Genomic DNA, 22901 nt, shown 5'->3' with positions numbered 1-22901 from the left:
GCTGTGCATTGCATATCCTAGTGGGACCCTAATTTCAGCCAGGAGACAACCTTGGATCGGAAGTTCTGATAGGGTAGGTCAGCTTGGGGGCAGCGAGTTCCAAATCTTGGCAGCTCTTACTGGGAAGCTGTTACCCCCTGTTGTGGCCGGTTTGTAGTGGGGAACAGATACACAATCTTTATAGATAGTTCTGACAGGTCTTAAGGTGGATTGTCTGTGGAATCTATTGATCAGGTAGATAGGGGCAGTAGATAGGGACTTGTGGGTGAGAGATGCCGTTTTTAAGAGAATTTTATCTCTAGTGGAGAGCCAGTTGTTCTGTTGGCTGAATCCTGTGATGTGCTCTCTTCTGGAGATGCCCAGTGCTGCTCTGAGAGAGTTGTTCTGGAGGGTTTGCAGTTTACTGGTGGTGGCCTTTGATGACCCCAAATACATGGCATTGCAATAGTCGAGGCAAGACTGTATGAGGGCTCTGGCAAGTGTCAGGCAGCTGGAGTTAGATAGGAAAGGTTTGGCTGCGCGGATTAATTTACACCTATAAGCTGTGGCGAATGCAAGAGAACTCACTTGTCTTTTGAGGGAAAGAGAAGAGTCTAGGTAGAACCCTAGAGTTTTGACCTCCTGTCCGACTTTGATGTTGTTCCCATCAATCATGAAGGAATTATAGGCAGGTCCAAGTTTCTTAATGCTGAATGTGGTGCCTAAAATGATGAGCTCAGTTTTATCATCATTCAGGCATAGTCCATGAGTGGCCATCCATGCCTGGATGATGATGTACACCCTATTTAGCAAGGCCAAATCCTTTCCATTATCTCCTGAAAGCGGAAGGAGAATCTGGGTACCATCTGCATAGTTAGTGTAGGTGATACCAAAATGATCCAAATCATCGAAATGGGGCTTGGTAAATATGTTGTATAGTGTAGGGGAGACACAAGAGCCCTGAGGAACACCGCAGGTGATGGGTATAGGGTCAGTTGCCGCTGTGGGAGAAAAGACCCTCATGGTCCTACCATTGAGGAAGGATGTAATCCAGGTGATGGCTTCAGTGGAAAAGTGAGCTGAGGTGTGAGCACAGGATAGAGTGATCGACCAAATCAAAAGCTGCAGATAGATCGAGGAGGAGGAGGATTAGAGCCGCTTGTCCATTGTCGATCGATCTGTGCTTTCAGGTCAATGAGGACGGTTTCGGTCCCATGTTGGGGACGGAATCCAGATTGTCTGGATGCTAGGAGGTTGTGTTCTTCCAAGTGCTTCTGTATTTGTACGCAGGCAATCTTGTCCATAATCTTTAGTAAGAAGGGAACAGTTGTTATAGGACGGTAGTTTGTGGGTATGGCTGGGTGAAGTGTAGGTTTTTTCAGTAGTGGGAGTACCCAGGATTGTTTTATGTTGGAGGGGATGGATCCAGTGGCGAAGGAGGCGTTTATTAATTTAGTGATGAAAGGGGAGAGATCACGGGCAGCATCGCCCTGTTTTCTTCCAAGTGCTTCTGTATTTGTGCGTAGGCAATCTTGTCCAAAATCTTTAGTAAGAAGGGAACAGTTGTTATAGGACGGTAGTTTGTGGGTATGGCTGGGTCAAGTGTAGGTTTTTTCAGTAGTGGGAGTACCCAGGATTGTTTTATGTTGGAGGGGATGGATCCAGTGGCGAAGGAGGCGTTTATTAATTTAGTGATCAAAGGGGAGAGATCATGGGCAGCATCGCCCTGGCAGTTAGACGGTTTCAAGGACAAGATCATTTTTTCGACTTCCAGTATGTTGACTTTAGAGAATTGGAAGCGGGTGGAGTCTGTGGGCATGGGCTTATCCGGAATTTTTGAGTTGAGGGTGTCATTTAGGGTAGCTCTTTTGCTGGCGATTTTACTTTGAAGAGTCCCGATCTTATTCGCTAGGGTACTTTGTATTTCTGAGCACCAGTTTTTGTCTTTGATGCACGTGTCAAGGGGTGCTATAGGGGTTTCTATTTCTTTAAGGATGGAAAATAGTTATTTCGTGTTGGATTTAGCTTGAGATGGCCAGGTAAATTTCTTTTTTGTAGAGTGCAGCTAGTTGCTCCACTCGAGGACAGTTCCCAAAATCGGTTTTTAACCATCTGTTTAAAGTATTGTGCTTTGATTTTATTATTGTTTTCCTGGCATAACAACTGTGCAGCAGTATGTTTTGACATGTTTGGATGTATGAAGGTATTGAATGTCTGAAGGTTCTGAGCGACTGCTTATTCCTCCGGCAGTGCTGAGGGGATCCTCTGGGCTCAGACGACCCACCAGTCCTCTTTCTGTGTCCTGGGCTCAGCCTCCGCCTCCCGCCTCGCTTTCATACCGCTCCAGGCACTTATGTGCTGGATCGGCCGAAGGCGCGCTCAAGGCAAGCCCGTCTGTGCCCGTCCGTGCAGGGGCGTGCTGGAAGGGCTACCTAGATAGAAATTTATTAATTTCCTTAGCCCACCCCAGCACCAGATGGCCAATTGGCTGGAACCATAACACAACCCCACCCACCCCCTCTCCCACCAGAAGCACTCCTAGCAGCGAGCCCACGCTGGATAACCCTACTCTGTGCCTGCTTAACACAAGGTCCCTTCCTGCTCACTCGGGTGAAATCTGGGACCTGTTAATTAATAGGCAACCAGCTCTTTTATGCCTAACTGAAACTTGGCTGACACCGAGCTCGGCACCTATAGTAGTGCAAGCTCTCCCCCCCAACTACCGCATCACTCACTATGATCGCCCCCCCCCAAGCGCGGTGGAGGCATTGCAGTTATTTTCAGAGACAAGTACACGGTGAGCCAGATACCTTGCTCGCATACACTTAATATGGAAGCCCTCCTCTGCCGATGCGAGCTATCGACATCATGTGCCACCCACCTCCTGCTTATTTACCGCCCCCCAGGCCCTATGGGAACTTTTGGGAAGGACTTAGCTGACCTTATTGCCGCCCTAAACCTGCAGTATACCAATCTTGTGGTATTAGGTGATTTTAATTTGCATTTTAACCCTCCAAGATCAGATGAACTAAACTTGCTTTTAGATAGCCTCTCCGATCTTCATTTCTGCCCATTGATCCAAGCACCCACCCATCTGCATGGAAATACTCTAGACATGGTATTTGCAAATGATGCTTTACTTGGCCCTGGCCTTATTGAGCCAGTGACTTGGTCTGATCACCATCTGATTTCATGCCCGTTTATTCTAGCCACCCCTGTCTGTAAAGCTCGCCCCCCCAAGACGTTACTCCGTTCTTGGCGATCAGTTGACCCCAAGGCACTCGGTGCCTGTATCGTTTCCAAGTGCACCTCCTTGGGACCGGTATCTCTATCCACGCTCTCAACATCGCTGCTTTCCGCCGCTAATGTTTTCGCTCCACCTAAACTTACCCAGAGTCGGAGATTACTCTCTCAGCCCTGGTTTACTGATCAGCTAAAAAGCGCCCGCCTGCTACTCAGACAAGCCGAACGCAAATGGCGGGCTAGCTACAACCCTTTGCTTAAAGACCTGTACAAGCTCAGTCTTTCCACCTACCTAGCCAATGTTAAGCTGGCTAAAGCTACTTTTTTCGCTCAACAAATTGAAAGTGCTCTGTGTAAACCCAAAACACTATTTTCTATTGTTCAATCACTTTCCTCCTCTGAACCCCTCACCTCGATGGTCAAACCATCGCAAAAGCTATGCAATGACCTGGCATAGTTTTTTATTACGAAAATCGTTGTGATACGATCTAACATCGCCACATCTCTCGCCACGCAACCTTCCGGCACTACTAGCTTTGTGCCACTCACCTCCACTGACCCCCCGGCCAGCTGGTCCACCTTTCCTCTATTTACTGAGGCAGAGGTTTTAGCAGCGATTCTTAAAATTAAGTCCTCCTCTCCAGAGGACGCCATTCCGGCAAGTATGATGAAGACTATTGCCCCAGACATCCTGTCTGACGTCACAATGGCTATAAATAACTCATGCCAGTCTGGTCTGGTCCCGCCGGAACTCAAATCGGCTAGGGTTATTCCCCTGCTTAAGAAGCCGTCCCTTGATCCTACTATCCCCTCTAATTTTCGCCCCATATCCCTGCTCCCGTTCTTGTCTAAGCTCTTGGAATCTCTGGTCACGCTCCTTCTCTCCTCCTTTCTGGAATCCTCTAAGATCTTTAATCCTGCCCAGGCAGGTTTCAGACCTGGTAGGGGAACGGAGAGTGTGCTTGTCTCAGTGCAAGATGACATGTCTAGACTTGCGGACGCAGGTGGAGTCGGAGCTTTGATTCTGCTGGATTTGTCTGCCGCATTTGATACAGTGGACCATCCTATTCTCCTCTCACGTCTAGCACAAATCGGGATCTCTGGATCAGTCCTGGCTTGGTTTACCTCCTTTCTTGCAGACCGCACTCAGACCCTTGCTATGCCCCCTTTCCTTTCTGTCCCTTGTGCCCTCACCTGCGGTGTTCCCCAGGGATCCTCTCTTTCCCCTATTCTATTCAATATTTACATATGGGCGCTGGTCTGCCTTATTCGTTCGTATGGACTTAACTGTTATTCCTACGCGGATGACACTCAAATCCTGATCCGTTTAGATCAGGATCATACCAAGGCCTCAGCTTCTCTTCATGACTGTTTGACATCAGTCGGCGCTTGGATGGACCAAAACTGGCTCAAGCTTAATGGCGACAAAACTGAGGTGATGTTGGTGGGTTGTCCCCCCTGCCCGTCACTATGGACCCCTGCTTTTTGGCCTACCTCACTGGGCCCCCTGCCCTGTCCAGTGGACAAAGTAAAGAACCTAGGAGTCATTCTTTCCACTTCCTTGTCCATGACAAACCAGGTCTCTACGGTCTGCCAATCTGCCCATCACCAGATTAGGGTACTTAAGAGGGTCCTCCCTATGATCCCAGAGGCTATGCGCCCCCCTGTGGTAGCTGCATTAGTCCTCTCACGGTTGGACTATTGCAATTCCTTATACCTCGCCCAGCCAATGGGCCTTCTCCAACGTCTCCAACGCACACAGAACCTGGCAGCCAGACTGGCCACAGGTTCCCCCTATGGAGCTCATATCTCGCCAGTGCTTCGCCAACTCCACTGGCTCCCGGTGGCCCAGCGAGTTAAGTTCAAGTCACTGTGCATTGTCCACCGGGCAATCCAGGGCCTAGGCGCTGAGTTTCTTCAAACCAAATTTGTCCGTTATATCCCGGAACGCAATCTTCGCTCCCTGAACACCAACCTTTTGGTGGTTCCTAAGTATAACCGGGAAAGACTCGGTGGCAGAGCCTTTTCCATTGCTGCGGCAAGGCTGTGGAACACCCTTCCACTGCCACTCAAGTCTATCTCCAACCATCTGGCTTTCAGGAAAGCCCTGAAAACTACTTTATTCTAGCCCCCCGACTATTACTGTTCTCTCTGTTTGATAGCTTCCTCATCAGCGCCATGATGCCCCTGGGCGACCGTGCGCTCTACAAATTCAGGTAACATAACATAACATAGTTTGGAGAATTTGGTTTCGTTAGAGATTGACGGGGATTTTTTCCAAATGGCCTCGCAGTTTCTTTTTTGCTGCCTAAGATTTTTAAGGAACGGTGTGAACCATTTGTTGAGGTGCGTTTTTGGTTTGCTTGATCTAAGTTTAAGGGGGGGGGGGCATGCGGTCCAGTGAGGTGGCCATGATCTTGTTATATTCTTCAACCAGGGACTCGAGATCCAGGTTGTCAGGAAGTGTGTTAAATGAGGGAAGTAAGTTAGGGATAAGTCTTTCTACTGTCATGTTCTTCTTGTTTCTGGTGAGAGTGGGTGGGGCCTTGGTGATGGGTGTGGGTGGAGGTCTGTCAGTGGATAGCATGAATGATACCAGGTGGTGGTCTGTCCAGGCTAAGGGTGAAGTATTTATGAGATTCACTAGACAGTTGTAGTCAGCCACCCAGTCGAGGGTTCTGCCTTTTACGTGCGTAGGTGTCAGGCATCTTTGCACGAAGCCTAGTTCAGTAAGCGTGTTAGCTGTGGCGCTGGCGAGATGGTCATTCGGGTTGTTGTAGCCCAGGTTGAAGTCCCCTAATGTGAGAACTTGGGTGGAGCTTTTGAGGTTATTCGATAGTATAGCGTTAAGATCTTCCTCAAAGGTGCCAATAGGGCCTGGTGGGCGGTAGATAAGGTAGATGTTGAGGGTTTGGGTGTTAGTGAGTGGTAGTTTAACTGCTAGTGTTTCACACGAGGGGACATCAGTAAAGGTAGCTAGTCTCATGGCGAGACTGCACTTATGGATGATGGTGACACCACCTCCTCTGGAATTGGGGCGGTCCTGTCTTAGGATAGAGTAATTGTCTGGGACTGCCAGCATGAGCATAGGACCTGCTGCTGGGTGTAACCAGGTCTCAGTGATGGCCAGGAAGTCAAGGTCTTCAGTAAGGATTAAGTCTGCAATTTCTATTGCATGAGCTACTAGCGATCTTGCATTGATTAAGGCTCCCTTAATTTTAGGGCAGGCTGGGTTTTTCGGAGTAGTGACTGAATATTTTGAAATGGTAGAATGGCGCTTGTCCTGTGTAGGTTCAGGAGTGCTCTAGGTGGAGGAGTTATGGATAGGTGAAGAGTGAAGGTTTTGTAGTGGGTCACTAAATTTGTGTGGGGGGATTGAGTCGGAGAGATGACGTTCTAGAATTTTGTGTGAAGGGCAATGAGCGGGCGAGCGGCTCATGGATTTTTGCTAGTCTGGCTCTGAGTCCTAGGTTCCTTTCTAGAGTGGTGCGTGGGTGATTGGGTAGAAACAGTGGCTGAGGGTCGTTTTGGTATAGGTATGGTACTTGGGTAATAGGCCTGGAAGAGGCTGGCAAGTTGGGTAAGTATGGAGCCATCTTGGTTGGTAAAGCAAGATTGAGGCTAATCAGGAGGTAGACAACCACATTAGTGATGAATAGACACATGCTAGATGGTGAGGTCAGTATACATCGAGTTAATGCGTAAATGAGGCCAGGCGGATTGGGCGCAGTACCTGGGAAAACAACTAACTTTGAAGTGTGGCAGTTAACCCAGAAGCAAAGGTAAAGTAGCTATGTTCAAAATTCCGCGATTTGGCTGAAATACATGAGCAAGCCGCTAAGTTCAATATAAGGCAGTAATGCTAGAATACAAGGGTGAGCAGCTAGGTTTGAAATTCCACAATTGGCTAAAATACATGAGTAAGTCGCTAAATTCAATATAAGGCAGTAATGCTAGGATACAAAGGGTGAGCAGCTAGGTTTGAAATTCCACAATTGGCTAAAATACATTAGCAAGCCGCTAAGTTCAATATAAGGCAGTAATGCTAGGATACAAAGGGTGAGCAGCTAGGTTTGAAATTCCACAATTGGCTAAAATACATGAGCAAGCCACTAAGTTCAATATAAGGCAGTAATGCTAGGATACAAGGGGTGAGCAGCTAGGTGTGAAATTCCACAATTGGCTAAAATACATGAGCAAGCCGCTAAGTTCAATATAAGGCAGTAATGCTAGGATACAAAGGGTGAGCAGCTAGGTTCGAAATTCCACAATTTGGCTAGAATACATGAGCAAGCCGCTAAATTCAATATGGGGCAATAAGGCAGAAGGTGAACAGCTAAGTTTGCGGAATATGGCGTTTTGGCTAATATGCATGGATAAGCAGTTAAGAGTTGGCCAGATTTCAGGCACTCTAAGTGTCGTTTATCCAGTACAGTTGAGATCAACGTATTCACACAGGATGACAGAGCATTAAGTCACTACATTAAATCAGTGCAGGTCTATGCAGTGCAGAGTTGCCGGCAGTCAAGAGTGTGATTTTATCATGTGCAGTTACTGTTTAATAAATGTTAATAACCAAAACTATGTCACGCTTGTGTCCAAGCCTTACTTCTGCACCCTTACAGTGCATAAAGGCATATTACGTCACATGTACACCACATTTAAGGCACAATAGGGAATATATAATGTACACGAAGGATGTGACTCATATGCAAAAGTCAAACTAATGACAAACTATGTACTGGTTCCTCTCTCTCCAGGGATAGCCCTTGCATAGTGGGAGACGCCTCATGCCCAGCAGCTGCCTTTTGCTCTTACTCATCAAATCTTTATTCTGATCCCTGCATCTACTTCAAGAAGAACTTTAAGTCTTTCAGCTATTTTGTCAGTAGGCAATTGGCAGGCAATCATGGCATTTGTTGGGCATGTCAGAGGCTGTCATCTTTCTTAAACAGATGCCGATAAAAAGTCTCTCTCCATTATGCAGAGATTTCAAAATTGACCATCTCCTGGAAGGACAACTAAATGCTCCCATAGACTGGAAGGTGGGAAAAGAAAACAGCTGAAGACTGGGCATTCTCAATCCTGTTCGGGTTAAAGGGAAAACACATTTACATTTCCGCTGCATTGAAAAACGCACAGCGGTGTGCTCTGTGGTTGAACAGAACATAGATATGGGTGACATCAAACAACAAGTTCTGCAGATATTCTAGATCATCATGATCTGGTTCCGCGCATTACAACTACTGGTAACAAAAGTGTATTTTTCCTACAGAACATGCCATCTCAGCGTTCATACTAGGATTTAATATTACAAAACTCAAGGAGAAACAATGTATCAACCCAATAAGAATGACAGGTCAAACAATATCGGCAGCAAGCTTTTAACTCACTGAGCATTCTGACTGGCTTCATTTCGTATGACCACTGTAGGCTGTTCTTACATCACATAAATGATTCCACATTCATCTCCAAGAAGACGACAAATAGTTGGAAAGCACCAGAAATCTTATGAAAGATCTATTCAGTAAATATAGTATTTTCCAGCACTACTACACAAGAAAACATGATTTCAAACTCACTTGTGTTTAGATCACTAAATAGGTGTCTTGCTTCTGGGGACTCTTTGTAACAGGCATCTTCCTCAACCTCCTGTTTAATCCTTAGAAAAATGTCAGGATTGAGGACTGGGTAGCCTAGAAGAAAACAAACAAATTCATAGTTTAGAATTGTTTTAGGAATGGGGGGGTGAGGGAGAGAGGTGGTGGAGGGTCGAGAGGGTGAATAATGGTGTAAATTGTGGGAGAGTAAAAGTATTAGTAGTGGTGATGAAGAAGAGTAGAGGGAGGAAACAGGAGGAGAGAGTGTGGCAACATCAGGACAAAGAAGGAGAGAGGCGAGGAAAGGGTCTGGGGAGGCGACAGAGAAAAGTGTAGAGAGGATGAGGATAGAGCGAGGGAGAGAGGGGAGGGAGAAATGTTTATGAAAGAGAGCAAGAGAAAGAAAACCAAAGGAAGTTAGTAAAACAAGGCCAGGGTCTTTCGGTTATCCTCATCAGCTAAGCAAGGTAAAGAAAGTAGGGGTTACCATTCAATACTGCAGCATCAGGGACATTGTGGGTTAGGGACTTTTAGGAAAGGTTTTTCTTTTTGCTGCTTTCCCTCCATAGACATCAGGGACACCCTACTTTGTGCTATTGTATTGAGCCTTTCCTCGCTTTTGGATGCAAGTCAAGCCATGTTGCTCCACTTACCCTGGTAAGCTCCTCTGTTCTGAAGGCACTGATCAGTCCCTCTGCCTATCAGTGCAGGAGAGCTCCATTCTCCATAGTTAAGGTCTCTTTGCTAAAGGTCTCTGTTTATTTTTACATGAAGAGATCACCTTATGTTAAGTGTGGTATACACACTTTGTGCCCCCATAATATTGCTTTTAGTAACTTTCTGGTTGCTTGTATGATGTGTCCGGAATGGGCTGGTGGCAGTGGATACTTATATATTGTTTAATTTTATAGTCATGTACACTTATGCATTTGTGCATTTTTCCTGGGCATATGCAGTGGCAAACTGTCCAGGTTTGGATGGCCCCTGCCAGTTTGAGTGGTGCAGATCCTTGCCATTGGTGGGCTAAGGACAACTCCCGCCTGGATCCTGGACAAAAGGGGGTCTCCTGCAACCATTAAACAGATAAACATTGAAGCCACAACCCCTACGAAGGAGAGCAGTCTACTGCAGACCTTGTGATTGGAAAATCACCAGCAGGCGTTTCTACAATTGCTCGGCTAAGCCCTGCCTCTCTGTAGATCTCCAGAATACCTTCATCGCTCTTGGACGAGTAGGAACAACCAGTCCCGACCTCTGCTTGGAGGTCCAGCCACTGGAAGCCTTCGGGACAGTCTCTGAACCATCATGTGGACTAGCCAGACATCTTCCTGAGATCCTTTGCTGCACCGGTAGCCATCCTGAGTTGAGCCTTGGGACTCTGAAGATCATACTCTTATGGAACAAGAAGAGTTTACCACCAGTTTCATGCTGCGTTTTGGCTGCAAGCATCACCTTCCGCTATTTTCTTGAAGTGGCCATTGCTGTTCGCTGCCTGCATAGCATCCTGGGCAGTCTCGGACATCATTGCAGGGGTTGTGATCCAGTAGTCAGTGTGTCCCAAGTGTCCAGAATCCAGAACAGAGTCTGAAACTGTGAACTGGTCTTGGCCCATGGGATTCCTCCACCGGAACCACGGCACAAATCCATAAGGCCCAGCGGTTTCAGATACTCCTGTGGTGGTCCCTGAGTGAATCTCATGAATACCTCGCGCCAAAAGGTGTGGACCATTCTACAAGTCTGCCACATATGCAAATATAAATCACTCTCCTGGTCATACCCCCTCCAGCACTGGGAAGAGGGTGTTGCATTCAATTTATGGAGACGAATAGGGTACAAGTACCACCGACAGAATTGTTTGTGATGCACTGAGACGAAGTCGCCGCCCTCTGCCAAATATGCCCACAAGTCTCCTCAAAAATAGAGCAGCCCAGGTCTTGCTTCCATTGAGTCTTATAGGCATAACTAGGAGGAATCTGACTTGTCCAGCAACCTATATATCTTAGTAATTCTCTTAGATATCCAGCCGTCTTGTAAGGTTAGCTCGAGAGCCAAAGGGGGCCTTGTGCCTGCCTCGCGAGCCATCGAGTTAGTGATCCAGTGATGGAGTTGGCAATACCTTAAACGCTCCCCCTCAGGAAGGCAAATTGTGGCTTTACACTCTTCAAACTTTAAAGGAGACACCTTGTGATACAGCTAGTCCAAAGGTTCCAGACCTACCCTCTTCCAACATGTTGTCAAAGGACTTGTCGGCACCGAGTGCCAGCAAAGTCGGAGGAATCCTGCACGTTCACCCCAGCTCAATGACATTGATGGCTCAACGGATGTTATCATGTGTGCTGCGGCCCTCTATAAATTCCGTCTGATCAGGGTGGATGAGGACATGGAGGGAGCCCATCAGAATTGGGACTAATACCTTTGCATAGATCTTTGCCTCTAAATTGAGATGAGATATCGGGCGATACGACCTGCGAAGAGCGGCATCCTTAAGGAGAGGCAAGAGAGGTAATATTCACCCATTGTTTGTGTGACTACTGCAAGGAAGGCATCGTATCAACAGTAAGACAGACAAGTGACACCGTTCATGGTGTCCATTGAACTTCAACAAGGGTGTGATAAAAGTCGATCTAATCCTAAATTCACAGATGTGAGCAAGCTACGACCATCAAATAGTGGAGTCTTGTCAAAATAAAAGGGCCTATACTAAAAGAAAATATTGGCAATCCTTACCACTAAATACAAATAGTGTGGGATAGTGTTCATGAAAAAGAAAGAAGTGTTCACAAAATAGTATGTCAGGATGTTCAGGCCATTGGCCTCCCTTACCAATGTTTTCAGCAAGGCTGTTCACTCGAGCAAAGCACACACCCTAGCTTCTTCAGCACGAGGATACAGTTTGATTACCAGCATCAGGGCCTTCTGGGCCCAACTCTCTTTATTTATCAAAGTCTCTTGATTCAGCCAGCCTGATGTACCAAAACAAAACACAAAGTTCCTTTCCTCTTATAAGTACTTAATTCATGTGATTCACCCTGGATCCCTTTTATATCAGGATTGCTACTGTGGATCCCCATCTTCCGGGCTCAGAGAATATTCTCTCTCGGGTGACCTACGGTTTGTTAGGGAGAATTCTCAGAAATGTGCTAATTCCCCCCACCTTAGAGACCCCCTAAACTTTGCTGGATTTTGAGGACTTTATTTTTTTAACCTGGAGAGAGCGAGACTCTCTGTCCCACTCTCTCATGTATTTTAATTTGATTTTTTACCTCTGTGTTTCTTTTGGTTGTGGAGTCTGACAAACTCCATAGGTATCATCTTTTGCATTGTGCCACACAGCACCTTCAGTGCAGTGGCACAGGGAAGTCTTTCAGATTTCCCAAAGGTTTAAATACCTTCTCTGGGATAAACTACTGTTTCCAAGAGCAGTAAAGTGAAATTGACTTTACTTACATTTGAAACTTTCTAGACCCAGCACACACTATCTTACAATAGGATGCTGGAGGGATTACTTCTCATGTCTAGCTTCTCATGTAACATTGTTTATGTTACCCTTTTCTCACTGAATGGCTGGTGGAAGTGGTTTAGTTTTAACTACTGTGGTGTGCCTTTACCGGGGGCTGCATTTGCAGCTGCAGTAAAGCACCCAAGGGTGCCATTATTGTCAAAAAGCCCCTGGTCGTCTTTTTTGGCCATTTCTTTGTGGAAAGGTTCTTCTTGAAATTTACTCTGCGCGCCAAACCAGGTTTGGTCCCATTGTTTGCTTTGCCTTTGGCAGGATTCACGAGTGAAGCCCGCCTCTGGCTCCAGGGTGTCTGGGGTAGGCAGGAAGTAAGGGAGGTGCCCGAAACTCCCTGAGCTTAGTCTCCTAGGAGACCCAAATGCACTCTGTGGTGATTGGCCAGCTGACTAGGCTGGAATGAATGAGAGAGAGCTGTATAAAAGGGGAAGCTTTTGGCTTGGAAGGCAGAGTCGACCACTGGACGAAGGAACCGAAGAAGAACTTGAAGAGGACACCTGCTACAACTCCTAGACCTTTGTTTTGCCCAGTGAAGCCCTGCTGCTGTGCTGAAACTCCAAATTCGTATCGACAGAGAAGCCCCTGCAAGGACGACTTTTCCCCTTGAGTCGGTGGGATCAATCAACTCCAAAGTAAGCCACCTGGACATAGATCTCGGAGCTAGTTGAATTTCCAGAGTTGCTGCTGGAAACCGTATAGCCAGGGAGAGGAACACCAGATTGTGTGCTTTGCTTTTAAGCTGCCCTAGAGCTCCAGGAAGATCCTCCGGACTCCCAGGAAGCAGGACTGACCGAGACCGAGCCCCCTCAACAGAGTGCGCGACCCTAGAAGCAAGAAAAGTCCATCTCAACAGCCAGGAACCGCAGTGTAAAGTCTGAGAGAACTTACCTCTCACTGTAGAGTGGCTTGCATCTAGTACTTCTCACAAGTCTAATCAGCTTGTGGACCTATATTTGATTGTTCTTTTTTTCAAAGACTTCTAAAACATTGTGCAAAGACTTTTTCTGCTTACCTCCCAGAAGTGCTTCATCCTATTTAAGACTTTTGCCTATTGACTTTGGCTTAGCCTGTTGTACTGAATGCCTCTTCTTGGGGGATCCAAAAGTATTTGCCTGCTTAAGAATATTTGTGGTCTCGGATTCCAAGATGGCCGCCGACACAAGGGGGGGTTGTCCTCCGAGCTACAAATATGGCGGCTAAAAACAAGGGCAAGGCCAATAAGGGCGGCCACTTGCAGCCGGATGCCTCAGGCCCCTTCATGGCCCTCTGGGCAAGCAAGGATGCAACCGAGGACCACAGGGCCACACGGGAGGGGGGCGGGGGGGAGTACGGAGCTGGAGCACAGCGAGACCCTGGAGGCGTCTACCCAGATCTCGCGCCAAGACCTACACGGTGAGCTGCTCTCACTCCAAGCATCTCTGGGGAAAACCTTTCAAGAACAATTCCAACTAATAAGAACTGACCGAAATCAAGCAGGAAGTGGGTCAACTGGGGGAGAGAACAGACATAGTCGAAAAAGGTCTGCAGGAGATCGGCAGTGAGACCACGGAGAACAGTGAAACTATCGAGAGGCTCGACATGGCGACGCGGAACCTGGAAATATGAATGGAAGACATGGAAAACAGTTCTCGACGGATCAATATCAGGTTGAAACTCCTCCCGGAGACGGTGCAAGATAGGGACCTGAAGGAAACGGTTCAAGCAATTTTCGCTGAACTATTGGGCGAGTCCTCCCCTGATCGGATCGAACTGGACAGGGTCCACAGAGTGGGATCCCTCAATAGGAACCCGAAGTCTAGGCCGCGATACGTGTTAGCGGCGTTTACACGATACGCTCAAAAAGAGGCAGTACTCAAGGCCGCTAGACAAAAAGAGCCGTTATTTTTTAACGATCATCGTATTGAGCTGTACCAGGATCACGCCAGCTACACCTTGCTCAAGAGGCAACAATGGAGCCCCCTCACCCTGAAGCTTAAAGAAAAGGGGATTAGATACAAGTGGATCTTCCTGTTTGGACTTGTATTCAATTGGGCTGGTTCTCAGAAGCGGATAATCACGATGCAGGAAGGCGCGGACCTACTTCAACTTGAACTGGACCAAGAACTGGCTGAGGAATCGAGGGTGACGGGCCCAAGCGGCTCCATGGAAGCGAGGAGTGGTGCCCGAGCCAGGCCATGGGAATGGTCGCTGGTCGGGGAGGTGAAACGGAGGAGGCCCGTGCGGCGGAGGCCCCCCAGGAAGGGAACTGATGCGGAGACAGCGGCCGGGGAGTGAGCTGGACCAGAGGAGAACTAATCGGGTACTTGAATAATTTCAGGGGGTGGTGGACACAAAGGCAGTATTGTGTACAAGGAGGGGAGAGGGTGCCAAGAGCAAACATCATGGGATCTTCAGGGGCGAGGAAGCCTGGGGGGGGAGGGACGCGGGAGGACCAAGTTTTAAGGTCTTTAGGGTTTGGGGGAGTGGGGGAAAGGGGGAGAAGGGGGGGAGGGATCCTCAGGTGCTGCACGAGGGACGAGCCAGAAGTGGCCCACAAACCCAGGTAACAAGCATGGGGCAAATGAGTGGGAGTGGGGAACTGTCGGAGGGTCTTGAATGGCGGGACACATGTCTAACCACAATTCAAGTGGGTAACACATAACGTTAGGGGCCTAAATACCCCGCTGAAAAGGAAAAAGCTGGAACAATTTACGAAGCGGGGAAAACCAGATTTTCTGGGATTACAAGAGACACATCTGCTTCGCAAGGACCAGAGTCGCTTAAGGTTGAGAGGGTTTGATCAGGTGTTTCAGGCATCTGGTCCCACGAAATCGGGGGGTGGCGCTGGCCATCAGGGGCACGGTGAACTTCCGCTTGGAAGACACCCTAAGGGACAAGGAGGGTAGGTTTGTTGTGGTAAAAGGCACAATTGCGGAAGAAGCGTACACAATAGGGGTGATTTACGCACCCAACACAGGGCAAGACCCCTTCCTCTGCGATCTCATGGGGAAAATAGGTGACTGGGCAAGAGGCCAGATAATCATAATGGGGGACCTGAATATAGCCTGGAACAAGATTAAAGACAGGTCAGGAGGGACCAAAAGCCGTGGGGGAGGGGCGGTAGCCTCAGCGGACCTCCGGGACAAAGTGGAGAGCATAGCCCTGAGGGACGTCTGGAGGGAATTGAGGGGGGGACGAGGAGGGCTACACATTCCTTTCTGAAGTCCATGGGACCCAATCCAGAATTGATTACATCTGGATCTCAGCCAACCTGGTGGGTAAGGTCAAAGAGATAGAGGTGGGGCCCATGGGAATAGCAGACCATAAAATATTGTTGATGCAGCTGGAACTGGGAAAGAGAAGGAGGGAGCTGTGGGGCTGGAAATACCCGGAACACCTGCTGAGGGACCCTGTGGTAAGAGAGGAGATAGAGGGCAAGATGAGAGAGTTATTCGATAATAACGAGAGAGGGGACACGAGGGAAGATATAAGATGGGACGCATTTAAGGCTACGCTGAGGGGGGAAATTATAGCAGCTAAGGCACAGAGGCAAAAACAGCTACAGGCCCTGGAGACCCGGCTGGAAGCGGAAGTTGAGGAAGCGAGAGGCAGGGTAGCGGCGAACCCCAGTAGGATTAACCAGAAGGACTACAGGAGGGCAATAGGACAATTGGGGATCCTTAGGACCAAAAAAGCGGAGGGGGCCATGCTTTTTGTGAGGCAAAAATTCTATGCAAGAGGGAATAAGGCAGACGCCCTGCTAGCTCGCCTCCTTCGGGGAGCTGCCTCCAGAAACACAATCACGGCGCTAAATTCAGATAGGGGGGAAAGGGTTACCCGAATAGAGGATATCCAAGAGGCCATGGCCGATTTCTATGAGACCTTATATGCCTCACAGCACCCCTGCGGCCAAGGTCAAGAGAAATTCCTGGAAAGGGTTAACCTATGTAAAATTGAGGGGGATGCCCAGATTGGCCTACAACAAAAGATAACGGAGGAGGAGGTGAGGGGGGGTTATTCGGAAACTGCCCGCGGGTAAGGCCCCCGTCCCCGATGGGTACACTGCGTCCTTCTATAAGACCTATGCGGGAGTGCTGGTTGCACACCTGACCTACCTTTTCAATTCCTTCCTAGATAGTGGACAAATCACCCCGTCAATGAAAGAAGCCAAGATCTCTCTGATTCTGAAGGAGGGCAAGGACCCCCTCGAAAGATCCTCCTATAGGCCAATAGCGCTCATTAACGTAGATGCAAAGATCTACACTAAGATCCTGGCGAATAGGCTCGAGGGGCTTCTCCCGGACTTGATCCATCAGGATCAGGCGGGATTCGTAAAAGAAAGGCAGACAGCGGACAATATCAGAAGGGTGACCCACCTAGTGGAAAAGGTAGAAAAGACTTGCACACCGGCAGCACTCCTGTCCCTAGACGCTGAAAAGCGTTTTACTGGGTGGAGTGGTCCTTCCTCTTCAAAACCATGGAAAAGATGGGGTTAGGAGGTGCTTACTTACAGGTGGTCAATGCGAACTATGAGAGACCGCGAGCGAGGGTGGTGGTAAATGGGTCTTTAACTAGACCATTCCAACTCCAAAGAGGTACAAAACAGGGATGTCCCCTATCACCCCTGCTGTACGCAATTTACTTGGAGCCCCGCCTGCAGGCAATACGGGAATCGGAAGGAATACAGGGAATACCGTTTGGAGGCAGGCACCACAAGGTAGCGGCCTTCGCAGACATGCTGCTCGCCCTGACCAATCCCATAGAGTCGAGTACGCAAGCCAGGTTACTATTAGAAGACTTTGGGGAAGCATCCGGACTATGCATCAACATGCACAAGTCTGAATTGATGGACCTGACGTTGGCAAGGGAAGAGAGGGAGGAGCTGAAGGGCACAACGCCCTTTGCCTGGCGACCGGGGGGAATTACATACCTGGGGGTGAAAATTACTCCGGCTCTACGCGGATGGTACGTAGCAAACTATCCCCCACTCCTGCAAAGAATCAAGAAAGATCTCCGTAAGTGGCAGAACTTGCGGATCTCCTGGTTGGGGAGGATAGAGGCACTTAAAATGGTTACCCTGCAGAGGCTGCTCTACCTCTTCCAGGCTATCCCTCAAGCAGTCCCAGCTAGCTTCTTCAAGGAGCTCCAGGTAATAACTAATGCGTTCATATGGGAGGGAAAAAGGGCAAGGGTGAGTAGGATGCAATTTATGGCCCCAAGAAAAGGGGGGGGGGACTAGCTCTTCCCAACTTCCGTCAATACTATGAAGCAGCCCAACTAAGGGTGATCAGGTAATGGCTGCGAGAGGGGGAAGGAAAACACTGGGTTCAGATGGACAGAGCAGTCACGTGATACGAACTGGGGAGGTTCTGTAGCTACCCAGACAGCACCGTCCGGGCCATATGTACCTTAGCTCGATCACTAAACTAGTAGCAGATAACTGGGACAGACTGGTCCAACGGAAGGAAATTACAACCTTCCCGTCTCCTTTCACCCCCATCTTCAATAACAAAAACTTCACCCCGGGGCTGGAAAGAGGGGCATTCCGGAACTGGCGGGAGGGAGGCTGCCGTTGGATGCGGGACATGTTTATAGGAGGGGAGATCATTCCTTTGTAGAGTGTAAAAAGGATTTTACACTGGGGGAAGGTGAACGACTGAGATACTCACAACTTAGACACTGGCTTCTACACCCCATAAATAAGGAGGCGGCCACTAGGACACCAACCCCTTTTGAAAAATTCCTGATGACCAATGATGGCTCGAAAGGCCTTATTTCGCAGCTTTACAAGATCCTGGATGAGGCCACCCCAAGACCGCAATGGGCATAGATGGGACGGTGGGAAAACATTCTGGGCAGGGTAATAGAGAAGACAGAGTGGGAGAATCTATGGAGAAGATCCCCAAACTAGCGAGAGCCTCACAAACCCGGGAGGCCTGGTACAAGATATTATATGGGTGGCACTATACCCCAGCTCGGCTACGCAGGATCTAGCCTGAATCATCGGGAACTTGCTGGAGAGGATGCAGCCAGGAGGGCACTGCGGAACATATTTGGTGGCGATGCCCAAAAATAGTCCTGTTCTGGGGAGACTTCAAGCAGGCGATGGAACAAGTATTTGGGACAGAGGGAGGTATACCCCCAGAATGGTCACTATTAGGCCAGCAGAAGGGTCGGCGGGATCAAGGGGCAGGGAAAGAGTGAGGTTGATGCTCACTCTGGCAGCAATGACAATCATAGCCCAGAGATGGAAAAGCTCGATCATACCTATGTTTCAAGACTGGCTGCGTAAAGTCTGGGAGATAGTAGCGATGGAATGGGCCTCCTACGCAATGAACAACAGAATACAAAAATTAGCGGGAGAGTGGGGTGAAGTCCTTTCCTTTCTCAGAGACGATTTCAGGATCGGGTGGCGCCCGCAAAGTCTAAGACTTCTGGACCTGGAATAACCCCGACCAGACACTTTGTGGTGACAGGGAGCAACAGAGACTTTGGAGCAGCACCTGGGGGAGAGGGGAGGGAGGGGCGAGTTATGGGGATGCTTAATGTTGTTGAAAAATTCAATAAAGAGAGAATATTTGTGGTCTCTTGTTGTTCTGTAATCTTTTCCTTTTACCAACTTATAACAGTATTCTAAATGCCTACAGTAAGATATTAATATCCCCAGCACCCTAGCTATTGAAGTCACCTGAAGGTGTAGGTTGTGTCTGTGGGCCATCCAAAAAGGGTCTTTACTGATTTAGAAACTACATTTTTGCCGCTTGCAACCTTGGTTCTAACACAGGCTGATCTTGTATCAGTCTATCTATCTTATTCACTAGCTGTGCTATCTTTACTGGCTCTGCTTTGTTGTAGGGGCCAAGGACAGTACCATGGCAGAAAATGCTCTTCCCCGCCTTCGTTATTGAGCCCCAGGTACCTCGGACACACAATGCAGGTTTCTTCAGCTTTAGTCCCCGGTCTTAGGTTCACTTTCCAAGATTCACAAACGTAACGGTCTGAAAAGGTCAAGGGCACTTCCCTCCTTGCAACCCTTTCTGGTCTCGGCCGTCTTTCTCCTTGTATTAAACCGCCATCTTGGACGTGCTGCTTCCTCGTGTGCTTTGCCTTGCTCAGTGTGCTTTCGTGCCCCGCCTTTTATCCGTGTGGGGAAGTGTGATGGAAGTCGGGTGTGTGTAATGATCAGTAATTGCCTGATCATTGTATTGGGACACCTCATCCAGGTGATCCTCCCGCACTGGTCCACCCCAAGGAACTGAATCCAAAAGCGATGGCCGTGTCCTAGCCACGTGGTTGACAGATCCCCGGGGACTAGTGGGTGAGGCACCTTCTGGTTTCTCACATTACCTTGGAGTCCAAAAACAAATTAAACAGAGAGGCAAGAAGGCCCCTGAGCTGTGCCCGGATATTTTTGTAAAAGTCTGTGGAGAAGCTGCCTAGGCCAGAGGCCTTCCACCTGCGAAGAGCACCAATTGCCTGATCCACCTCACCCTGTTCAATCAGAGCCTCCATCAAAGCGCTCTGATCCTCCGAAGCCTAGCAGCGGGGAGCCCTCCAAAAAGGCCATTTGACAGTCTAACTCCAAACGCTCAGCCCGTAATAGGGATTCATAAAATTCGGCAAAGGTCTCAAGTTTCTCAGCCTCTGAGAATCAGAGCACCCCATTGCCATCCCTGTTCGCTTGGACACTCTTTCTAGTTTTCTGTTTCTTCAGCATATACGCCAGGTATCTATTTGCCTTATTTGAGAGAATAGTATGACTGCCCCGTGCACATTAGTGAGTTGGCTGTTTTCAAAGCCATAAGGACTTCTAAACTGGGCCTAACCAGCCTGATCTCACACAGAGTTTTCCACGTCTCAACTCGTGCATGAGCAAGTTCGCACTCTCACACCTTGGCCTCCAAAAGTGCCTTACTGTGGGACCTGGCAGAGAAATTGGTCGCTGCTTGGCTAATGAACTAGGCCCTGACCACCGCCTTCATAGCATCCCATACTACCTCCAGTCTCGTCCCTAACCCCCTATTCTCTTCAAAATAGTTAGAGATCTCGGATCTCAAGAGAGCATCTTGAAGGATTGGGTCATAAAGGCGCCATTCGCATCTGGGGTCAGGCCGAGTGTCCGGGAGGCTTAAATCTAGAGAAACGTGCAGATGATCCGAAAATAACATAGGACCTATATTAGTATTGACTACATGACGAACCAAAAGGGAGAAGCCAACAGGAGGTTGAAGCGAGAGAACCCCTTATGAACATAAGAACAGGAAGTGTACTCTCTTTCGCCTTCCCCACAACGTCCAACTTTCTGAGGAACTTCATCATAGCCAGGGATCGTTTATAGTCACCCGCAGCCAAAGCCAGAGACTTATCCAAAGCTGGATCAGGGGCTAGATTAAAGTCACCGCCCAGGAGTAAGTACCCCTCTGCAAAACCCACCAGAATTGGGAGCAAGTAGTTCATGTAAATATGCTGGTTATCAGGTGCGTGGCTTGGAGCCATGGCAGTCAGACTGGCTCTTTGAGAGTTCCCAACCGGTGCCACGCGTCCAGCGGTAATGCCCCAGTGAAAGCGCATCTTCTGCAAACATACACGGCGAGTTGAACTGCTGAAGTGCCGGAGCACCTGGTGATCGACCTTCAACATCCCAGGAGGTCCGGAACCCGGGGTTTGAACTGAGCTCACTTCGGAGCGGGCCGCAGTAAACGTGGCGTTCACAAAATGGCGGACAGTGCTACGGCTGGAACCGGCCAGCAGAGGCGGCCACTTAGATAGCTACTGACCCCAAGGAGGAATGAGACTGAGACTCTGGAAGCAATCCTCACTTAAACCCTTCAGCTGAAGTGATCACGCCAGCAGCAGCAGGATCGGGCGCCCGCACTTAGATCCCCACAGCCAGCTCCTGGAGTTCAAGCAACCCTACCAGTGAAGCAGACCATCTTCTGCATCAGGCCGCATCACCACACGACACCTACGTGAAAGCCACTCTGGGCGCACAGCTAGCAGTGCAGACAGCACAGCAGCGGCCCACAGCAGCGTGTCATTGGGAGCGGCCCCTAGAGGTTACTGGGTCTCGAATCCACATCGGCAAAAGCGGTCTTGAAGCTGCGGCATTCCAGAGGTCTGAACGCGGGAGCCTGGGGAGATCAGACAACAAAAAACTTTACCGCCCGCTAAGACCTTATCCCAAAAGCAGCAGCAAATCCCCAATCCAGCGGAAAGTGAGCGCAAGGCTCCGACGCAACCCTCATAGAGGCCCCCGGGGACGACTACATTTCTGTGGCCCCCCCATATAACAATCTGCACCCGTCTGGAAAAGTGAGAATCCCAGAAAAGTGGCAGCTGGGACGACAGCGACTTGAACTAGACCCCAAGGGAGGAGTACCACGAGTCACCTTGAGGACCAGCAGTCCAAGACCCTGCCAAACTCCCACCACCCCAGCAGCCTACGAAAACTAGGGGGAGGCTCCGCTAACGCACCAGTGAGACCCGACAACAATCCCCATCCTTGAACGACGAGCAGCATGTCCAGAACATCCACACCATCCGTACCATTCTGGACAACGCTCAGACCTATCCTACGCCAAAAACCTACACCAGCAAAGAGACGCGGTGCACCGAACCGGCCATTGAAAAACCCATCCCGGTACGCCACGCAGCTCTTCGCCCAAGTCCGGAGCCCTAGACCAGCGCAGTTAATCGGCGCAAGCGGCCTGGCCGTCACACCAGCCAGATCAAACTGCGAAGGGAGGGTGTCAGCCTGGGCCCAGCAAGCGCATAATCCGGAGCCACAGCACAAGGTAGGGCAGCACCTGCCACACCACCGAATGGACGCAGCCAACCATTATAATACGGGGCATCCCCCCCGGTCCTCTCTGCTCCGCTAACCCACTGTGACGCTCACAAATGCCTGCAACAACAAGGGATTGAACAACAGCCCCCACCACAGCTGGACAGCTAAAGGTCCAGATGGGCTCAGGCCCTAGAGAACGGAAACCCTCCAACCCAGCCCATAGACTCCCAAATGTAGCAGGCAACACAGGTGCTGCAGATCACGGGGAATGGTGACATACAACCCTCAGGGAAAAATTCTGCAGTGGTGCCATAACTCCAGCAACACCAGCCGGGGCACAAAGGAGGGAACCCAGGATCCCCACACCCTCCTCCTGAACTGGCAGAACTCAAGGGCCTCCCACGCAAAAACTCTACATTCCAAAATTACCAGACCGATCAACAGAGGGCAAGGCGGCTCCGGCCGCAACATCCGGGGGGGGAACACAGTCACAGTGCTGCGTGAACTGGCACTTCCCTTAAGATAGGATCCCCATCACTTTGCCTGGCTCACTAATGACCCATCAAAGCTGGATGGGACAACTCGATCTCGCCTCATTGTATCCACCACTGTCTACAACTCGTACCTCAGTACCCTAAAAGTGAACACTAAAGCTGGTGGAGCCATCCGCTCACTCCGAACATTGGAGTACCAGAACTCCCCACAGCGCCTAGGGAACACCTGAAACCTCGCAGTCTCATCACTACCAGCTGAAGGTGCAGTAGGGGTGCGGCCTGCTACCCTGTAAACTGTGCACAGA

At 49.3% G+C, this 22901-nt stretch overlaps 1 protein-coding gene across 2 annotated transcripts in view; it reads right to left on the bottom strand.

Moving 5' to 3' along the window:
• The window catches only part of LOC138452991 (zinc finger protein 879-like), a 203911-nt gene that overhangs the window by 93790 nt on the left and 87220 nt on the right, over window positions 1–22901 (bottom strand). For both annotated transcript variants that reach the window (XM_069605379.1, XM_069605378.1), the window contains exon 5: window positions 8805–8918. In XM_069605379.1, coding sequence (XP_069461480.1) covers window positions 8805–8918 — 114 coding nt within the window. The remainder of the gene's footprint in view (window positions 1–8804; window positions 8919–22901) is intronic.

The sequence above is a fragment of the Ambystoma mexicanum genome, chromosome 4p (genome assembly GCF_040938575.1).
Source record: "Ambystoma mexicanum isolate Mex_15411 chromosome 4p, UKY_AmexF1_1, whole genome shotgun sequence".
NCBI lineage: Eukaryota > Metazoa > Chordata > Amphibia > Caudata > Ambystomatidae > Ambystoma > Ambystoma mexicanum.
Note: the sequence above shows the minus strand (reverse complement) of the source record. Positions and strands in the feature narration are given on the sequence as shown.